The sequence below is a fragment of the Lipotes vexillifer genome, unplaced genomic scaffold (genome assembly GCF_000442215.2).
Source record: "Lipotes vexillifer unplaced genomic scaffold, Lipotes_vexillifer_v1.1 scaffold329, whole genome shotgun sequence".
NCBI lineage: Eukaryota > Metazoa > Chordata > Mammalia > Artiodactyla > Lipotidae > Lipotes > Lipotes vexillifer.
Genome location: NW_006774067.1, coordinates 1,340,779 through 1,363,144, shown reverse-complemented (window position 1 = coordinate 1,363,144; position 22,366 = coordinate 1,340,779). Strand labels below are relative to the sequence as shown.

The 22,366-nt window shown below is 34.2% G+C and overlaps 1 protein-coding gene across 1 annotated transcript in view; it reads right to left on the bottom strand.

The window, feature by feature from the left end:
• OSBPL8 (oxysterol binding protein like 8) overlaps window positions 1-22,366 on the bottom strand; it is a 128,294-nt gene that overhangs the window by 42,006 nt on the left and 63,922 nt on the right. The window contains exons 4-10 of the mRNA XM_007448751.1: window positions 17,042-17,112; window positions 11,347-11,424; window positions 9,419-9,520; window positions 7,822-8,025; window positions 5,634-5,718; window positions 3,845-4,016; window positions 302-539 (exon numbers count right to left, since the gene is read on the bottom strand). Of these exons, the coding sequence (XP_007448813.1) occupies window positions 302-539; window positions 3,845-4,016; window positions 5,634-5,718; window positions 7,822-8,025; window positions 9,419-9,520; window positions 11,347-11,424; window positions 17,042-17,112 (950 nt within the window). The remainder of the gene's footprint in view (window positions 1-301; window positions 540-3,844; window positions 4,017-5,633; window positions 5,719-7,821; window positions 8,026-9,418; window positions 9,521-11,346; window positions 11,425-17,041; window positions 17,113-22,366) is intronic.

The window sequence follows — 22,366 nt, the reverse complement described above, 5'->3', positions numbered from 1 at the left end:
TCCCTACAATTTACTTTGTACCTGGCAATAACATCAAGGAGTATCTTATTTCAAAAGCAAACCTGAAGATGTAAACTCTAAATTTAATAGAATATATTGCTATTTGTGCGAGTATATGTGTTTAATTGTTTATAAATCTTGATACATTCATATGTATGCAACTTTTAAAATAAAATAGGTATTATATAAATACTATTCTCTTTCAGGAGAAGAAGCAATAGGTCATACAAATATCTTCAGTTTCATCTGTAAATTTCCAAGAATTAGAAAACCAAAATCTCTGAAAATCACAGACTGTTACCTCTCCGAGTTCTTCATGGCTCTGTTCAGTGTAGGTAGTCTCCTTTAAAGGCTCAACAGGCTCAGGTTCAATGTATGAGTCATCTTGCCTTTCTGATGTATCTGTGTCACTTTCTTCACTTTTCCCCATCACCTCATTGTCAGACTCATCATGCTCTTGATCATTTTCTTTATCAGATTTATCAGAATACATATCTTGGTCCTTAAAATGCTGTCGTTCAATTTCACTATCATTTAACCTTAAGAGAAAGAATTATTAGGAGGAAGGATAAAGGAGGTTAAGAATATTTAATTTATAAATAAGAAGGATATGTAACACTTACTGAGAACTTACTATGTGCAGGGTACCATTCTAAGTGTTTTATATAGTTTAACTCATTTAATCATAAAATAGTCCTATAAGTAAAATTATTACTCTCACTTCACAGATTAATAAATGGAGGCACAGAGAAATTAAATTAAAACCTGGATCATGCTAAAAGATGACACTCTGAGCTCTTTGCTTCTCTATCCTTTAGGTCTAAAATTTTCCAAAAGCAAAAGTTTAGACTATTTCTTGCTAGATTTTTTTCTTAGTTTTACAAACATCATCACTTGAATCAACTTATCACTTCTGGTCTAAAGAAAAACTTCAAGACAAGACCACTAGATTCTCAAGTGAACGCAAATGAATTATGACTTTCTACCTGTAAAGGTCTCCAAAGTCACTCATAATAAGTCCAAAAATAAAAGGAGAAATGTATAAGGTAATTATATCGATTTAATAGTGGACTGAGGACTTCCTTGGTGGCACAGTGGTTAGGAATCTGCCTGTCAATGCAGGAGACATGGGTTTGATCCCTGGTTCGGGAAGATCCCACATGCCGCAGAGCAATGAAGCCTATGCGCCACAACTACTGAGCCTGCATTCTAGAGCCCGCGAGCCACAACTACTGAGCCCCTGTGCCACAACTACTGAGCCTTCACCCTAGAGCCCGCGCTCCGCAACTACTGAAGACTGCACACCTAGAGCCAGTGCTCCGCAACGAGAGGCCACCAAAATGAGAAGCCTGCGCACCACAACGAAGAGTAGCCCCCGCTCACCGCAACCAGAGAAGGCCCATGCGCAGCAACAAAGACCCAACGGAGCCAAAAGAAAGAAAAAAAAACAACTGGATAGGATTAGCCTTGAAAAAAAAACTCTATGGAGAACTGGAAATGGAAATTTCAGCTTAAGGAAATGAAACCTATGGCCTAAAATTGTTAAGCTGCCATACCCAACCTTATTCTTACTTACAAGACTAGGGTTACTAATCTGCACAAAAAGGAAACAATTTTTTTAAAAAAATCACTTCCAGAATCAAACATTTTTTTAGAAATTTCTCATTTAAGCAAGTATCTGTGGGTTTCATTTGGTATAAAAAAATTGTAAAGTACTTTACAAATGAATACATGGTGCCGCTATATATAATAATTGACATTTTAACAATGCTGAGATAAGTTTAACAGAGCAGAGTAGTCCTATTTGATTCTCTTTTAGTCTCTATTTTTCCAAAATCTTCTTATATTTGGATTTTAATCAGACAACTTCTAACAGAAAGTCATTTTTTAGAATACTTATTTTCTTTTTTTTCCTTTACAATCATATATTGCTGTCTTTGCTTTCTTACCATCTAGTCTCTCCTTAATCACTCACAATCTGGTTTTTATTTTCTCTTTTATTTTGTTTTATCCTCTCTCCCCTTTGGCAACCTGTCCAGTTTCAAGACTTCATCATTTCTATTTGATGATTTCTGTTTGATGATTTCCCATGCATGGAAGAATAAGCTTCAGATTCACGTTTTTAAATGCTTCGTTGACCACATCTATATACACTGGGACCACTGCATCCTCAACATGTCCAATATTTAATATATTACCTCCCAAATATGGTCCTTTTAAAAATTTTTTATCATCTTCCCAGTCACTCAGGCTTAAAACTTGGTAATCTTTTTTTAACCTTACCCGTTTCCTGTCTCTTACATCCAAGGAGATTCTAAGTCTCGAAGGTAGGCTCCCATCCTTCCTCATCTCTGCATCATCAGTTCCTAGCTCATTTTCTGTCATATATCCAAATGAACGTGTTCATATGTTGATTCTACTTAATGGTAAAACCTGTTATATTGATCCTCTCCCTGATTCCCTAGCTGGATATTATGTTTTCATCCTCCAAATTCTCCTGATCCTATATTACCCTAAGACATCTCTCCTTTGGTTGTTTATGTCATTCTTTTCTTCCTACTATTTATAGTTGCCTGGCATTTTATCGCTTTCAAGCAAAACAAAACAAAACATCTCTCTAGGATTACATAGCTAGTAAACTGTTATACTGGATTCAAATTTAGGATCATATCTGATTCATTTTCCTATTCACAATGTGGTGAATTACAAAGAAAAGTGTATGGTATCTTGCACAAAAAAGAGACTCAAAATTTTTTAATGAATAAATACGTGAAGCAGATGAATTTTAAGATCCCCAAATAAGAGTATTTAAGGATTACCTGGTATTCTATAATACCAGGGGAAAAGGCCCCAACAAAAACCCATTCCTATATCAGGTGCACCTCCCTCCCCCTCATCCTATCCCATTCAGACTCCTACACTAGGATAAAATAAAGCTCCAGATTATAGATCTGCAAAGAAAGGATGTAAAAGATAAGGTAATGGTGTTTTTATTTATTTATTTATTTATGGCGGTTTTAAAAGAGAGTAAAGAAAAAGAGTCAAACAGAAGGATAAAAAAAAAAAAAAAAAAAAAGTTCAGCTCCGCTTACAGGGAAGCAAGGAGAGAAGCAGTCTAACTTTGAGGAGGGTAACGTCAATGCTGACAGAAATAAGTGTCTGCAGAGAAGCTAGCTGAGGGCTGGGGCCAGGCAGGAAAAGCGGAAGTCTATTTTTCCTGCAAAGCAACAGAAGAGATCTGAACCTCAACCTTCGTTTCCTTGAAGAAAATTTTTTTTAGTATGAACTACAATGAATGCTTCAGGGGAAAAAAAAAACCACAAATAGGATACAGTTCCAATTTGAAACACAATATAATAGGAGAATTCCACAAATACCAGGTAGAATAAGTCAAGTCCATTATAGAAAAAACAAAAAAGTGCTAATAGAACAAAAGTAGAAGGACGGATTACATCTCATTTTTATGAGGCAAAGAAAGGCTTCACATATGACATAGTATTTGAGATTGAGATTGGCCTTGAAGAAAACACAGGAGTATGACGGAAGAAAAGAGCAAGGAGGACTAGAGGTCATTCTCAATTGACGGAGCACCAGGCACAAAGACAAGGTAGTTAGCATGGTTGTATTTAGGAAAGAACAAGTAATTCATATTAGCTGGAATCAAGGAAATAACTTTCTATACCTCACCATAGCAACTCAACAAATTTTAAACCAGGCCATAGGGGTTTAAAGACAGCTAAGTTTCAATCCTAGATACAATACAAAAATTCTAGGCCTGCCAACTAACCTAGTGAATAACACAGTGTCGAAAATAATCACCAAATTAGTGGCAATATCTACTTACTGGAAGTTATCACCACTGTGGAGACTGTTAGCACGTAATAAGCCATACAAAGTCACATGTGTGCTCTCTGATGAGATGCTCAGGTCATGTTCCTTTCCTTCCCTGATCATTGTACGTTTAAGAAGACTAGAACATTTCAAAGCCAACTCCAAAGCATCCATCCAGCACCTTCCTAGAAGAAGACAGATTCATAAATAGTATAATTCAAGAAACTAGAAAAACTAGCATCCATCTTAATTTAACACTGATAACTTTTAAACATACTATTATTTCTCTCAGAAACATGCAGTGTAAAAATTAATTAGAATATAAAGTCCTGCCAGGATGTCTTAATGCAATTTTTCAGTTTAATAAGTGCTTTTTACATTCTAAATATCTAGAAACCACTGGTAAATAAATAGCATTAACACACATTAGAAAATACATCTAATCTAAAATAAATGTACTTTATTTTTAAAAGCTTCAAACATTAACATGTAGAATAACTGAAGGTACCAAAAAGGTACATGAAATATACCTAAGGGATTATGTTTCTACTATAAACAAACTATCTAAAATAATATTTTGTTGTTGACAGGACATCTATCCCAGGTTTAGCACCCAAATTTTAAGTCAGAAAAATACCTGTCTAGTACTGTTATTAACTGCCATATTAGTTAGTAGAAACATTAATAACTTAATTTTGTGTGTGTGTGGTTGACTCTCCCTATGTATTTTAATTTTTGTTTATATTTGACTATAGTTGATTTACAATGTTGTGTTTCAGGTGCACAGCAAAGTGATCCAGTTATACATATACATATATCTATTCTTTCTGAAATTTTTTTTCCCATTTAGGTTATTACAGAATATTGAGCAGAGTTCCCAGTGCTCAACAGTGCTCAGCAGTAGGTCCTTGTTGGTTATCTATTGTAAATATAATAGTGTGTATATGTCAATCCCCAAACTCCCAATTTATCCCTCCCCCCAATGACTTTATTTTTTTTAATTAAAATTTAGAACAGTACTAGTAGGAAAAAAATGTTAATTGCTCTTAAAAGTCATATACATTTGTTTCAAGATATGGTGGCAATATCAGCCACATAAATCGTTTTCATAATGAAAGCTCATGCCTATGATATTTTAAGTTAAAAAATAATCATCTAGTGAAAGTAAAGTTTAGAAGGCTACATGATTCCCTAGGCTAAGCTAGTCTACACTATAAAACATAAAAGTGAAGAAAAAATCCATTATCAATCATTAAAGTTTTAAAGTTACCTTGCTTTCATACAAATTATACCCTCCCTATATTTGTTTCAGGAATTAAGTATTAAGTAATAAAGTACAGAATAGACGTTTGTGTTTGAATGTCTTATGCAAAAAAACAAAAACAAAATAGTGTATATAGTGTCATGTTAATATTTAATGATAAAATATAAATAGTATTAAATGTACTTCTAAAATGACAAAACTTAATGAGTTACCACAGAGAATACTAATCAAGTCAAAAAGGTGTTAATATGTCAATAAAGGATGAAGAAGAAAACTCCAGGCTGCTAGTTTATCACTCAATTATATAATGCTTCCTTCCTATTAGATTTCCCCATTTGTCAACCAAGTTGATGATATATTTAGTGTTCTAGGCAATTTATGATTATAATAACCTCTGCTGCAAATTCCATACTAAATGCAGATTTCCCAAAGGAGAATGTAGCGATCTATAAAAGTATAGATCTATAAAAGCATATAGTATATTTTTAAGTGACCCTTAAAAATAAGGACCAAAATCCAATCCATCATTTGTATTTACCATCTGACTCTGAAGTAGCTCGGATGATCAAATAACTGCTAGGTAAGGGCTGAGTTATGGACCCAACTGCTTCACCTTTTGGACCCTTAAAAGCAGAATAAACAAAATAAATGGTGTACAGTATTATGAGATCTCAACTTTATATTATTCATAATTATCTGTAATAATCTGAGGCATGGATTATAATTTTTAAAAACAAACAAGCTTTAATTTCATGCTTCTTAAGAAAGCAAATGTTAAGTACTGAGGAAAGATTTCCTCTTCCACAAAATTTACCTCCTTACCAGAAAACTGAACTTATAGTTAACATTAAGCATTACCTCTGCATATTGTTCACTATATTAAAGAGAAACCTAAAATTTCCCATACGAGACCAAATTTTAATTTAACAGAGAATTTCCATACTACAGAAACTATTAGATGAGAAATACTAAATTTCTGGAAGCCTAAAGAAACAGCTGGAAACTTATAAGAAAAAGAGAAATGAATTTTTACTAGGTCCAGGGAAAAATAATTTTTTAAGTTGTCAGATCAAAGAATAAAATGGATTTTAAGAAGGATAAACATTAGGAAGTAAAGATGGACATTTAAAGTGAAAAAAGTAGAAACAAATCAATAAGATTTTAACAAATCCTATAATATCCCTTGGGTATTTTCAAATGGCTTTATAATTTATGGTCTAGTTCCTAGAACCAGTAATAGAGTAGGACCTTGAGTCAGACTGCCTGGGTTTCAATCTTGATTCCATACTAGAAAAATTACTTAAGTAACCTCTTTAGGCCTCAATCTCTTTATCTGGGTAATGGGGGAAATTTGTATCCTCCTTACAGGACATTTGTATCCTCCTTATCTCGTACCTTACAGGTATGAGAATTAAAAACAGATTCCATATAACATGCTGAAAAGAGTCCCTGACACAAAGTAAAAATTTATAAACATTACTCTTTCCTAAGCATAGACACTGACTTTTAAGCTGCTTAAACAATGTCCTAAGTAGGTTTTGCTTGTGAAGAATATTCTGATGTTCGTATAACTGTACAAATTTCCCTCCCACCAATATCTGGAATGAAATAACTTGACATTGTAAGTATCTTTTAATGACTTAAAAATTCATTATAATTCTTACAATGCCTAAAAATAGTAGTAAGGAATAAATAATATACATATAAAAGATTCTGAAAGTAATTTTTTTTCACTTCAGAATGACATGATACATAAGTACCAGAGGTTTCATGGGTTAAATTCTTTCCCCTGTGGGAAGTATATAATCTCAGAATAAAACTAACTCTGTAATCCTAAATTTATTCCTGCTATGATTCCACACTACTGAAATAAAGGTTAAAAGTCCAGGTCTTTTCCTAGGTGTCTGTATATTGCCTAATTAAGCAATACCCAACAAATTAAAAAGCTGAAGCTACTTTTAGTTCTAATCTCAATTAGGTTGTTTACCTAAAGGAGGAGTCCTAAAACCTTTATTCAAGCGTAACTGACTTTAGAAACTAAAACAATGATCGCTTTGTAAAAACTTAAGCTAGACTCATTTATTCAGTTAGCATGTACTGCCTGTCTACTGTTTGTAGAATTCCTTAGTATAATAGTTTATCAAATAGAGCATTTCTATTTTCTTGATTGTTTGTTTTTAAAACAAGGAGTGACCACGGTAATGCTTTTTAGTTATAAAAGCATTAGAGCTCCATCTTCAAAGAAAGCTGCCTCTCAAAAATATGTAGGACTGCTTCTGCTTATAGGCTTCCTATCACATATTTACATCACTACAGGAAAGACCACCAAAATAAATGGCAGCTTCTGTTCTAGGGAGTCTGACAATTTGATAAAGAGAAGAACACTCACAGTAAACAGGATACAATATTACAAAGCAAAGCTGGTAATTGCAAAGTAAAACAACAGTACAAACAATCCCTACAGACAAGAGATAATAAGGTACAATATAAATTTGGGAAGCATTTTCTGGAGAAATTTTTAAATTAGATCTTAAAGGTAAACTAAGCATTTTGGTGCACATTTCATCGTGGGTAGAAACAGAAAGAGGAATAATGTGATTGAAGACAAAAACAAATTTATAAGTTCTGGCAGAGGACAGCAATCATTAATCATTCATTGATTTATCTCAGTTCTACTTATAGATTGTCATCTTTACCTCTCACCTATATAACAAGTGCTTACTTACCTTCACTGCCCAAATGGACTGCTCCAAAGGATGGAAAAGTTTAAAACAAAAGCCATCCTTTTTTGATGGACGCTCAATGATCTCACAGGCATTCAGAAGGACTGTTCCTACCCATTGACCATTTTTTTGGGTTTTATAGATCAGTAGCACACCAGGTTTCAACACACACCACAATTTGGTCCAGCTCTTTAGAGTACCACGAATCTACAAAAATATAAGTTTATTTAAGAAGTAAACCTTTGTTTCTCTGCTCCACAAGATACTAACCAAACAGAGGCAAATAGGGTATTTTAATCTAAAATTTCCATAAAGTGTACACTTTAAATTCACTAGATGTATGTTTGTTAAGCTACTAAATAGCAAGCACTGGAAATAAATGTGAAAACAGCATGACTCCTGCTTCTGAGGAACTTAAATTCTAGTGGGAGACTGCATCAACAATTTCAAAACAATGTACCAAGTAGAATGGTTTTCCTAACCTTCCTGGCCAGGTCAGGGGCCATTAAAATATACTTTCCTAGTATAGGACATGGAGCTTAAAGACTTAGTAAGTAGAGCCAATATAAGTCAGAAGGTGTTTTCAAAATAATATCGAAGAAGACCCCCGTGTTACTTGAACTATCAAGGAAACTATCACTAGACTTCTATTTTAGTAAGAAAACTTCCATGACAGATCCCATAAGGATTTTAGGTTGGAGGTTGTACCTACCCTTGGGGAAGGTGAAAAGCTTTCAATGCTGGGGTGATTTTTAGGTGAAAGTCATGTACTAAAACTTCCTGGGAGTCAGGGTCTTACAAGACCATTCTCAAAGTTAGCGTTAGGCTAAAATATTCCTACCAAATATCCTACAGATAAGAATGATAAAGAGGATAGAGTGACTAAGATGACAGAAAATAAAAATAAGTGGAAATAACCAGAGGCTAAAAGAATAAGGAATAGAAACAGCAATATGTATGTTGTTCTGCAAATTAATGCTTTTCAAATGGTAACTTTTACACTAACTTTGTCTCATATCTTCTCCAAAATGCAAATATACCAAGTCTACAATAATACTAAATGGTAATTTGAACAGCAAACAAAATATTTCTTTACAGGACATCAATGAGACCAGTGGTCCCCAACCTTTCTGGCACCAGGGACCGGTTTTGTGGAAGACAATTTTTCCACAAAGAGGGGGGATGGTTCAGGTGGTAGCACAAGCGATGGGGAGCGGCAGATGAAGCTTCGCTCGTCCGCCGCTCACCTCCTGCTGTGCGGCCCGGTTCCTAACAGGCCGCAGACCGGTATTGGTCCATGGTCCGGGGGTTGGTGACCCCTGGATTAGACTATATCATGTCACACAAATCAAAACGCCTTTTTAAAAGAACTGCTATCCATATTTGATGTATTGTCAAGAGAGACAACATTATGGTTTCTTCTCTCCATTAAGACTGGAACATAGATCCTCTGGGATACAATTAATAGTTTCTTCATCAGTGAAAAACAATCAACCTAGATGTTTTTGTCTTGCAGGCTTTTAGGTGCACTCTGGGCTTTCCTATTCCAGTTGGTAAATATCCAGCATTTGAATTCAAGAGTCAATAAATACAAACTGACCTTCAACCAATCAGCCATAACAATAACAGAGGGATCTGTGATTGTACTGAGTAACTCCTTTGTGGCTCTTTTCTTTTCTTCTCGGTAATTTTTCTTCTGTACCTATTTTACAGAAATGATAGAAAAATTAAAAATTCATTAGAAATAGGCAATTTCTCTCCAATTTTTTAGCTCCATAGTATGTAAAAAAATTTACACTCTAAAATAAAATTCTAAACCTCTTTTAGAATTCTAGCATCTTAGGACAGACCTTTTTTTTTTTTTTTTTTTAAGAGCTGGTAGAAATTTTTAGAAAAGCAAGGTTAGGATCTAGTTTTTCTGATCACTAGTCCAATTCTCTGCATATTTTTAAAGAATTTTACGTTTTTAAAATTACACAGTACATGAATACAAACTCATGGTAAAAATTTCAAACAACACAAAGCTAAAAGCCGTTTTTATTATACCCTCTCCTACTCCGATTCCCAGAATTGATCACTGTTAACCTTCAGGAAAACACTATCCTTTCAGGCCTCTTCTATGTACACAACCTACAGAAATATACTTTTGTGTTTATTTTTGAACACATAAAAAAGGTTCTCCTATTCAATATTTTTTGGAGCATTTCAATTCTCTTTCCATTCCATGTCTACCTCATTCTTTTAACTGCTACATAGGATTCCCAGTATGAATAAAATAATAAGAGGTAACATTTACGGGACACACTCTGCGTACCAGTCACTGTTGTAAGCACTTTACATGTATTACCTCATTTAATACTCACAATAACCTTGGGAAGTAGGACTATCATTATCCTTATTTTACAGATAAGAAAACTGAGGCACAGAGAGTAAATTGCCCAGGATCTCATAGTTAGTAATTCATGGAGGCAGAATTCAAATAGAGGCAGCCTGGCTCTAAAACACATGCTTTTAAGCACCATGCTATACTACTTCTATAATTTTTCTTAATATATTCTCTTACTGATGGAAATCTACTTTGATGTCAGTTTTTCATATCACAAACAATGCTGTAGTTTTTTAGGACTGGCAATTTTTCTCTCTTTTCTGACACTAATATATAAGATATAAATAACTAAGAAACTACAACATTGAAACTAGTTCATTCAAATTATCAAAGTTTTACCCTTCATAAGTCACTCCTGAGATAATTTGGGAAAGTAGCAGTGAAGCAATCTTATTATTTATTGCTTTGTTGTTGTTCACGAAGGGGAGAAGATAACCTATCAGTGACTTTTTATAAACTAAAACACAAAATTTTCCTAGTTGCATTTAATGGTGAAGAGACTACATACACACAAGAAATTTTAATAATTATACAGTCAAAAAGTTTTGACTTTGGTCTTTGTTAATATGCATATCTGAATTAACAGATTTCATAACAGTCTGCATAACAGACTGTAAATGCAGATACGTATAGGATCAGATATGGAAAAAAAGAGGGGCAAAACAGATTATATGGGAATCAAGAATCAATTGGAAAGCATGTGTTCCTTAAACTCCAGGATCTGTGGCCATTCTGGAAGGCAGGCCCAGTATAACCTATTTCTTAGGAGAAGCTGGAAATCTGGACTTGTAATTGTTGGCTCAAATTTTTAAAACACTGTGTAGGTCAAACAAAATATATATTACCTGTGGGCCAAATTCAGCCCATGATCTAGCAGTCAGTAAACTCAAATTTCAAAGGGCAACAGAGCTTCCCGTTATGTTCTATAATGCAGTGGCATGCTTGACTCAAGTACAGCTGTGCAGAGATATCCAGTCCTCAGCACCCGCACCCCAGCTGAGGGCCAGAGTAGCACTGGGACAGTCATCAAAGAGTCTTTTCAGTTGACTCCAGCATACCATACAAACATTAATATTTTTTTTCTTCCTTTAGGATTACAAATACTTATTTCTTTATCTTATTTCATAACTGTGGAAACTAACCTTGAGAGATTCTTTTTTTGTAAGCTTGCTTGAAGCTGAACTATCCTTCTCCGAGCCATTATAAAGTTTAGATTCAGACTGAAATTACATGGAAATGAAGAAAAGAGAAATAATAATTAAAATCGCCACTTATTCTACACACACATATGGCACATAAAAACTAATGTTAAAACTATGTTTGTGACATTCTTCCCATTCATTGCTGTGATTTAGGCAAATGTCAATTTTCCAATACTGATTTTCCCTTTACAGCATTTGCGCTTGAAAACTAATCCACATTAAAGCCACAAAAATAAAAACTTATCAATAAATTAATTTACAATGTGAGGTTAAATAAGATCATTTGTAAATCTCTGCCTTCTATTTTTCAGGGTATTTCTGAAAAATACAATTATTTACTTATTCTTAGGACAAACGTATCCAAAGCAGTGTAATTTTTTAAGTTGAAATATTCTAAAAAACAAAAAACTTCTAGCAAGTTGCTGTACACATTGCCCTGTTGCTACTCCTTCTCCAAAGGGGATAAATACAAACATCTTCAGAAACAAGTAATGAAACACCCTAAGTTGTACAGTGTTTAAAAATCAATATTCCTAGCACCTACTTCTTCCTAACTATCCAGTGCCCCTAAATTATTATTAATGTCTTAAACTTGTTTCCAGACTTTGTTTATACTTGATATTTCAATTTGATCCTCATAAGAACCTTGAAAAATAGGCATAACAAGTGGTTTTATCTCCATTTTACAAATCATGAAAGGCAGGCTCAGGGACGTTGATTTTCTAAACAATCAATCAACAGCAGGGATCAGAACCCGGGTCTCCTAATCCAGTACTCTTTCAAGGAGACTACTTTCTTCCACCAGAGTAGAAGAACATAGAACTAAAAGCTGCTTCTATAAATCCTGGAACAATTAAATTAAACATATTCCTTCACTGTTCTATGATTTTCATTTTTACCTATTGTTAGACATGGGAGAAGGTACTTAAAGTTTGTAGCATTACTCCCAGTGCCAGGAAAGTATATGGGGCTTGATCCAAATGGTAGCTTTCAAGTGTTTAATGGCCAGATCTACATAATATCACTAGATGTGATCAAGGATGAAAAACTTTGGGTACAAACTCCCTCACTCAATTTTAAGATCCATGAGGACAGGGACCATGTTTATTCATCAATTATAGCCAGCTATCACCTGGGGAAAAGGAAGGGCTCAATAAATACCTTTGGAATTAATAAAATGAAAATGAAACTAGCATTTGCAGCTCATCTCTCCTAAAAATGCCTCCGCTACTTAGTACAAAATACGAATTATTATGTTGATGGTAATAACTGGCTGAACTGGAAGGGAACTGCAAACTACACTCAGTGTAGAAGGTGGGGATTAACCTAATTAAATTTTTGTTGAAGTTACTCCTTTGAGAACTGGACTTGAAACATCATATTGCTTACTCCCATGATGATAGGATATATTGTGATACTAAAACCATTCCACAAAAGTCCTCAAGCCAAACAGGTCTCTCTGTCCTCTCCTTGCCACTGGAAACTCAAAGATGACATGGCTACTGTCAGAGGAATATAATGGTTTCTATTTCCCACAGCTTAACAGGAAAATGTGTATTATAATGTACTTTTTAGATACTATTAAGTGAAGAATACTAATAATATTAGCTTAAAAGTTAATGAAAATGAATGACTGTTTAACTCTTTACCAAGTACTATGTAAGTACTTTATATGTTCTGCTTCATTTAATCCTCGAAAGCAACCTTATGAGATAGTTGTAGTTCCTCCTTTTGCTAATAAAGAAACTAAGACTAACAGATTAAATAACTTCTCAAAGTCACAGAGTCGTAAGTAGACGATCTGGGATTTGTACTCTGGTGTGCCTAATTCTCAGTCTCATGCTCTTAGCCATCTCATCACATTTATTTCTCACCTTTTAAAAACTGTTCATAGAACCTTAGACTCAAATTTAAGACTTATCTTTATGAACAACAGGAAATCTATTTCCCTAGACATGACAAGATCTGGCTTGGAGATTCCTAAACGATTCTAGTATATAAGGGACCAGCAGGCCAGATGGCTGTCACATGAGCTTGGTAAACTACAGCACACATACTTCAAGGAATCCTTGCCATACTGTGTAGCTAGTTCTGAAAAAAAAAAAAAAAGGATCCAGTGACCAAGTTCTATAGTCTTTTTAATGAAATACTACCAAAGTTTTCTGAATCAACAAGTTACCTTTTAAATACCAAGAATCATAAACTGTTTTTTTTGTTGGAAATATTTTACTAAACTAAGTTTCCTCCTTTTATAAACTTACTGACCACTATTTTAATGATGATACCTTACGGGCTGTGCAACTATGGGAAGTTATTCAATCTCTTCCAGTCTTAGTTATAAAACTCATTTATAAAATAAGGATATTCCCTCCAAGTCATAGGGTTGCTTTGAGGGGTAAATGAGGTAGTGTGCATGATGTGTTTAATACAGTACTTGGTATACTGTGTTTCAGGTTTGTGACTATCCTCTAGATTGCAAGTGTTGACATAAATATGACCTTTAGATAAATGGAATATTAACATATGAGAATACTTTCGACTTGCTTTGAAAACTATAAAATACTGCAGATATAAGGAATAATAACAATAATGATAAGTTACTATGACTCTATCAGATATTTTGATTTGGAAAGTTTTGTTTTGTTTTTTTTTAATGTCCAAGGAAATATATTTTTTACAGCAAGAGGTAGATGATTTAGCAAACCTACAGGTAAGCAGACTGATGGCTGGAGAATCAAGTCAAGATCTCGGCTCAGAAACCCCTTATCCTTGTAATAGCATTCCTTTTATCCCACTAGAAATATTATTCATGCTAGCAATTCCTTTCATGGAGATGGACAATTAAAAATTTATTTTAAAATGCTAAAAGGAAGATGGGATGATCTGATTAGCTGATTTCTCCAATTCACTCATTTACAGGATGCATGAGAAACAGGAACTGCTTTTATTTTTAAAATGGCGGGGTTTGGGGGGAAGAAGGATACCGTAAATTCACTGACCAGAATGACAGTACTGATACATTCTGCATCAAATTCATAAAAGTATAAGGTTAAAATTATTTAATGGTCTCAGTTATGCAGATCGATCATAGAAGGAATAACAAGATTTTGCTTCCCAAAGTTACTTAGGTGAGAACAAAACCTTCAGAATTCCATGAGAATAAGGTTTGATGATAAATGTATAAATTTTAGGATTGTTCTGAAAAACAACAGAGTGGAATATATGTTAAAATATATAAGGACAAACTAGTGACTATGTATCTCTTAAGCTAACAGAATAAACCAAGATTAAATCTAAGGTAAGATAGAATCAATAAGATTCAGCTCTTGGAAAATAACAGAATGAGTACAATTTTACTTACACCAAATAGTTACCATGTCAAGAAGCCTATTCATTCACTGTAGTTCTTTATTCAAAGTAAGAAAAACGAATCCTCAAACACCTATTATTAATCAAGTACTTCATGAGGCACTTACAGCATCACCATCTGAGAGTTAGATCTTACCTCTTTTGTACAGATAAGAAAACTGAAGCCACTTTGAATTCTAGCTCTACCATTTTGACCCTTGAGAGTTATTTAACTTCTCTAAGCTTCGGTTTGTTCACTAATAAAATGGGGCCAATAATACTTGTCTTCTAGTATCCTTAAGAGAGTTAAAAAGACACTTAGCAAGCTCTTAGTACAAAGTAGCTATTAATGTCATTATAATTAGCATCTAAGAAGTCACAGGTATTATATGACAGTCAAGATTCAAACTCACTTTTTTGACCCTAAAGCAGTGAATGCTTGCTGTGCAGTAGAACTTTCTGAATAACAGAAATATTCTATATCTGAGAAGTCCAATATGGTAGCCACTAGCTATATGTGGCTAGTGAGCTATTGAGATGTGGCTAGTGTAAATGAGGAACCAAATTTCTAATTTTATTTAATTTTAATTAATTTTAAGGTTCATACACAACTAGGTGCTATTGTACTCAAGGTGCAGCCTGTGTTTCCTTTTATTTATTAATGCACACTGCTTCATTAAGGTATGTAAACTTGCTTTTCAGGCTCCCAGCCCTCCCTACCCCTCCTGCCCCTCCCTCACCCTCCCATTTAGAGACTACATGTAGATTGGCTGTGGTAGGTAGATCTGGAGTTTAGGGTTCTGAGTAGGAATACCACTATTCCATACATTCACCAATTCTGGTATTAACTGCTTGAAAATAGGTTTTTAAAATTCCATAAATTTCATTGTATTTCTAACCATGGCAGAACCAAGATAAATCATCTCCTCATTATGCATCTCATATGAAATGATAAAGGTATTTCTCATGCATATGTTATATACATACAAAGTCCTACTAAATTTTCACCTTATGTACTTATATACATATAAGTACATGATGGACCTTTATGTAATGAATACTTGAAAAGTTAAGTGTGAATAAAATCTGTGTAAAGCATATCATGGAATATGATAAAAAATATATCATGGAATCCTCTCAATCACTCACAAGAACAGGAACAAAATATGTAGGGTTTTACAAGCCAAGCCTACAGCCGAGAATAGCAGAGAATTTACTAGTTTAAGAAACAGATTTTCGGACTCCGCTGGTGGCACAGTGGTTAAGAATCTGCCTGCCAGTACAGGGGACACGGGTTCGAGCCCTGGTCTGGGAAGATCCCACATGCCGCAGAGCAACTAAGCCCGTGTGCCACAACTACTGAGCCTGCGCTCTAGAGCCCGCGAGCCACAACTACTGAAGTCCACGTGCCTAGATCCTGTGCTCTGCAACAAGAGAAGCCACCGCAAGGAGAAGCCCACGCACCGCAATGAAGAGCAGCCCTCGCTCACCCCAACTAGAGAAAGCCTGCGTGCAGCAACAAAGACCCAATGCAGCCATAAATAAATAAAGAAAGAAAGAAAGAGATTTTCTTACAGTCATTGAAGTTTGATTCCACAAACATAAAAGCTTCTCCTGCTACTAAACCTGACCAGAAATAACAGTCAAAAGTCAAATCCATTGACAAATTATAGAAAATCTAGTGCATTACAAACCCATAGGAAAGTCAATGCATCATACAATACTTTTCAAATTTGAATAGTACTCTTGAAGAAAAAATTCTCAACAGACTTAAGAATATGTACAAGCATCTCATTTGAAAATTACTAATTTAGGGAACTGTGTCTTATTCTAAGAAAGTGCCTTTCAATTGCACACTATTATAGCAAGAGATGTTTGGCCTTTAACTGGTAAAATGTACATGTTTTGATTGTCATTTGAATGAGCCCAAAACACTTAGAAATTAAAAAAAAAAACAAAACAAAAAACCCCAATGAACCCTGACTATCTCTATTTCTCTACATGGAACCCTCAGACTTCAGTCTGAGATATACTGCTATAGCAGACATACCAGAACAATATCCCTCAGGAGAGAACCCTGATTACCAATAGGCTATATTTCCAAGTAACCAACAGAACCTAAATCAGCCCCAGGGGAACTTGCCTTTTTTCACATATACTACATGGTTTAGATATACCAACATAAAAACATCCCATAAAAATCTGATAGGATTTCAGTGTTAGTTCACTCATCTTAAATATTAGAAAAATGTTGTGATCATATATTTGAGGACAACAATATGCTTACCTTGCTCTTTGACATAGAAAGGGAAGATTCATCTTTGTTTTGAGAAATGTCTTCCTTTCCTCTTTCAAACCCTTTAAAAACATAGTCATTATTTCAGAATTACCACATTTGAACACATATAGGCATTAAAAAGCCAATGCACATAAGTTATTCAATTTCAGATATACACTATACAATATTTGATATACATCAGTGCAAGAAGCCTAGACTCAACATACAGTTTTAAACTATTACAGTTTAAAGACTACTAAGGGATCATGTCTAGTATAGTAATTCTTTAGAATAAATCAAGACTTACAGAGGCACTGGTGTCTTTCCCTGAACCCATCAACATAAGCTAAATATCTCTTTTCTCTGCTCATTCTCTTGGCATGAATTCAGGACTCATGGAACTTTTATTTCAGTTAGCTGTTTTCTAACAAAGAACCAACCCAGCATACTTTTCACACCTCTTGCCAAACTGGAAAACAACTCCAGAATGGGTGATAAAAGAATACTAGGGAAATAAATCTGAATTGAGGGACAGACTTTTTTAAAAAATCTAATAATGTGTTTATTGTGAGAATTAAATGAGCATGCATAGAAAGTAATTAGCATAGTATTTGCAGACAGTATGTAGTCAATTAACACTGACCCTTAATATTATCATTGTCACTGACTATTGTTATATAAATTCTAAAAGGATAAATCTAAAACATGAGTGCACTGGGATATATGTACACATCGTTTCTATCATGTAACACATTAATATAGCACTATCAAAAGCAATTAACAAGTTAATGTTGTAAGGGTACAATTAGAGAAATGTTAATGCTGAGATTTGTGTGGCAGGCATAAGAGGGGCAGTACTCATTTTAATGAAGTTCTTTCTACTTTTGAGGACAAGTAATATTAACTCTTCCCTACAACTATTTGTTCTGAGTCCAATAAAAGCCTATATAAAAATATAATGATTCATAAAGCAGCATTTAAAAAGTTATCAGTATCAGTGCCTGAAGCATTTAAAAATCATTTCTAGCATATCAATGAGACCATTTATTCTGTATTTGATTTATATTAGCTAAAACAAATCCATTCCATTTTCTTAATTCAGAGATTTTGCTGATTTTTTTTTTGTAACATGAAGAAGGAATCTTTTTATTTTCTTTTCCATCTCTGGTAAGCAGAAAGATCAGGCAATCCTAAAACCAACGAGGGAAAAAAAGAAACCTGTTTCATAAATCTAACATGGAATTTTAAAGGAAAACTTACCAGGATTTGAAACTTTAGTGTAAAGCAAACCAAAGTTACATAATTCAGTTTAAAAATTCTAAAATATTTATCCAGAGTAATAAACATTTTGTAATAAGTAATTCTTAATTCTAATGCATTAACACAAATTATTTCAAAGATCTTGTAAATACATGTACAAGAGAACAAAGATTTTCTAAAAGTATATATTATGAATGGAAAAAAGATGATGTTTTTCTTTATTCTCATAAGAACTGAATTTTACTTTAATTTCTCTAGTTTGGTTTTGGTTTCAGCTCAATCTAGGTCAATCCATTTATTAGACTAAGAAAAACACCCACTTCACTGTGTCTACATTCACATATTATTTTAAAAACAGAACAGTAAATTAAAACAAAGTGGAAGTTACAAATCTGAATAGACTTTTTTTGAACATGCAAATATGTCTTGCAGAAAGTTTCAAATGTTGGAAAAGGACACATACAAAAGCAAGATGAAACTAAACAAGAAAAACAAAAGAAAGGGCACTCATAAACATAGGTTGCATATTATGTCAGACCAATAAATGAATCCCATTTTAAAAGACTTTCTATACCTCAAACTAGCAAATCAAATCATTATTTTAAAAGCTGGCCCTGATGACTTCCAAGTTATTTAAAATTATAGCGGATAAAGCAAAAGGCTAAGTCTGGTCCAATACTTTGAGCTTCAGCTAAGTGCAAATAAGCAGATGAGTAGCTTAAAGTGCAATGACCACATAGAAGTGTTCAAAAGCCTTAAACAGAAAATATTGCCATACTGTACACTAAGTTTTCAAGGGTAATTCCAAGGTAGGCAAAGTGAAAAGCAACACAAGAAGGACTCTTTCTTTAGACCGGATAAAGGTGGCTTCCTAAAAACATGAAAAATAATCATCTTAAAATGTCAGCGAAAGTATTATATTTGTTAGAAGCCAAAAAGGGCTCAACCAAAATACTTCTTAGACTTTTATTTGTTTTCCATGTATAGGGATTTAAAATTACTTAAAAATTACTCTTTTATTTCTTAAAAATGTGATATTATAGATAAAATCCTGAAGCCTACAATACATTATTGACCATTGTCAATAATGCAGAACAGTTTCAGATCATGACTTTTTACCAAGTTTGCTTATTAGCGATATTAGGTAGTAAATTCTCTTCCTACTATCCTCCTCACTGCTACCATGAGATAGAAACCTACATCCCCACCCAAATGGCTAAGATCAAAAGGACTAAGACCATCCAAATCCAGGTTAGGTTAGAATATACAGCAACCAGAACTCTATTCACTGCTGGTGGGACTACAAATAGCATAGTCACTTTGGAAAACTATTTGACAGTATCTCCTAAAGCTGAAAGTACTCATATTCTAAGAGCACTTCTGATCCTAGTTATACCCAACAGAGATGAGTGTGTTCATGTTCGTTAAAAGACAGGTACAAAAATGTTCACAGCAGTTTTATTCGTAATAGCAAAATCTGGAGCCAACTCAAATGACTATTAATAGTAGAATAAATGAATACATTATATTCACACAATGGAATGATACACAGCAATGAAAAAGAACCAATTACCAACACACAAAACAACAAACAGAATAATAAGTAGAAAAAGCCACCTCTCCCCATCAAGAAAAAAAGCACATATCATATACCATATGATTCCATTTATATAAAGATCAGGAACTAGCAAACCTAATCTATGGTGCTAGAGGTTGGAACAGTGCTTTATCTTTGTTGTAGGAGGAACTGACTGGGGTGGGCATGAAAGGGTCTTCTGGGGAACTGGGAAATGGTTACACATATCGATACATAACTAAAAATTCAAAAAGCTGTGCACTTAACTATGTGTAAGTTATGCCTCAATAAAAAAATTTTTTTAATTCAGATATCCTTCCCTATTCTAGTTTATTAGACCTCTCCTGCTATAACATCCTTTCTTACTTAGTCTATATCCCTTTAACATATCCTGCTCTGGGCTAATTCTGATTCATTCATCAACAATGATGATAATTATGGGGATAATTAACATAATAATATTTATGAAAACAACAATAAAGCAACCAATATCCACTTGTAGGAACACTTGTGATTTGTTGTTGTTGTTGTTTTTGTTTTTGTGGTACACGGGCCTCTCACTGTTGTGGTCTCTCCCGTTGTGGAGCACCGGATCCAGACGCGCAGGCTCAGCGGCCATGGCTCACGGGCCCAGCCGCTCCGCGGCATGTGGGATCCTCCCGGACCGGGGCCGAACCCGTGTCCCCTGCATCGGCAGGCGGACTCTCAACCACTGTGCCACCAGGGAAGCCCAGCACTTGTGATTTTAAGACACTATGTTAGATGGTTTACTACTTCTAATCTTTAAAACAATGCCCCCCCCCCCGCTAAATATTAGGAATATTCTATATAACTGAAAAAATTGAGGCTCACAGGAATTAAGTAACTTGACAAATGTCAATAAGTGAAAGTATCAGAGCTAATTCAAACTTAGGTCTAACTTTAAAATTCATGCTGTTTCTAGAATGCCAGGGTGTGTCTCAAGATCCAAGGCCAACGTCTTCTGGGAGCCTTGCTTAGATTGTGTAGGCATAGAGTTAGCTGTCTCCTCTGAGACACAGCACTTGGTACATTTGTACTACCATATTTATCACAATGTACTTCAATTATTTGTTTTCATGTTCATGTCACATACTTGACTGTGAGTTCCTTAAAAGAAGGGTTTAATTCTTATTCATCCTTTCAAATACAAAGTTTGATAAACTGATCCAAAAATTAATAAAAATGGACTCTACTTTTACTTGTAGTGGCTTTTAAAAATAGGTGAAATATAGCACACCTTCAGAAAAATGCATAAAATGTAAAGGCATAATTTAATGTATACAGTGACTATCTGCATAACCGCCACCCAAATCAAGAAATACAGAATTGTCAACATTCCATAAGAACTACTCCCCACCTGTCCCATGCCATTCTTGATCACAATCTATCTATTCTTCTTTCCCTCAAAGGTAACTACCTTGACTTTTGCAATTATGATTTACCAGCATGTCACAGCCGGTATTTCATTCATTGTCATTGCTGATTAGAATCCTACTGCATGACTATATCACTACCATCCATTGTTTGGGCTGTTTCTAGTTTGTGCCTCTTACAAACACTGGTGATACGAATATTCTCGGAAATGTATCCTAGTAGACATATATATCCATGAATATCTCTAGGGTTTAAACCTAGAAGCAGAACTCCTAGGTCAGAGTATATGTGGGTCTTCAACTTTAAGAATACCATATTGTTTACCAATTTGCTTATTTTTCCACTAGCACTGTGTGTGAGTTCTCCTTTCTCCATATCCATGGTAACACGTCAATACTGACAGATTTTTAATATCTTTGCCAATTTGTTGGGTGTGTGTATCAATGGTAAATCAATGAGATTTTAGTTTGTGTGCCCCTGATTACTAATGATATTGAGCACTATCTCATGTTAATTACCATTTTAACTTTCTCTTTGTGAAGAGCCCACATCTTTTGCACATTAAAAAAAAAAACTCATTATCTACATTTTAAAAAACCTCATTGTCTATCTTTTTCTTAATTTATATAGGAATTCTTAATGTTTTCCAATTATTGGTTCTTTGCCAGTTATATTTATTACAAATATCTCCCCATTCTACATCTTGTCTTTTAATTCTATGCACGGTCTCTTTGATGAATAGCTCTTGGTTTTAATGTCAAATTTAGCAATTTCATTCTTTTAACAGTTAGTGCTTTTTGGTCTTAAGAAAGTCTCCCCTAAATCTGTGGTCATGAAGATATTTTCCAATAATGTAGTAGTAAACAGAGTTTACTTTCTCTTACTTATTGAATGGACTATGATTCTTGAATAAATTAGCACTCTGCCCCTAATTCTAATTTGTTAACAGAATACAAGTGTTATCAGCATTGATAAGGTATAACCTTTTTATATACTTCAGTAAAATTTGGTTCATTAATGTCTAGATATAATACAACAGGTTTTATGCTGCTTTAATCTTGTTAAAATGAGATTATATACACATATCTACAAATGCAGATTGA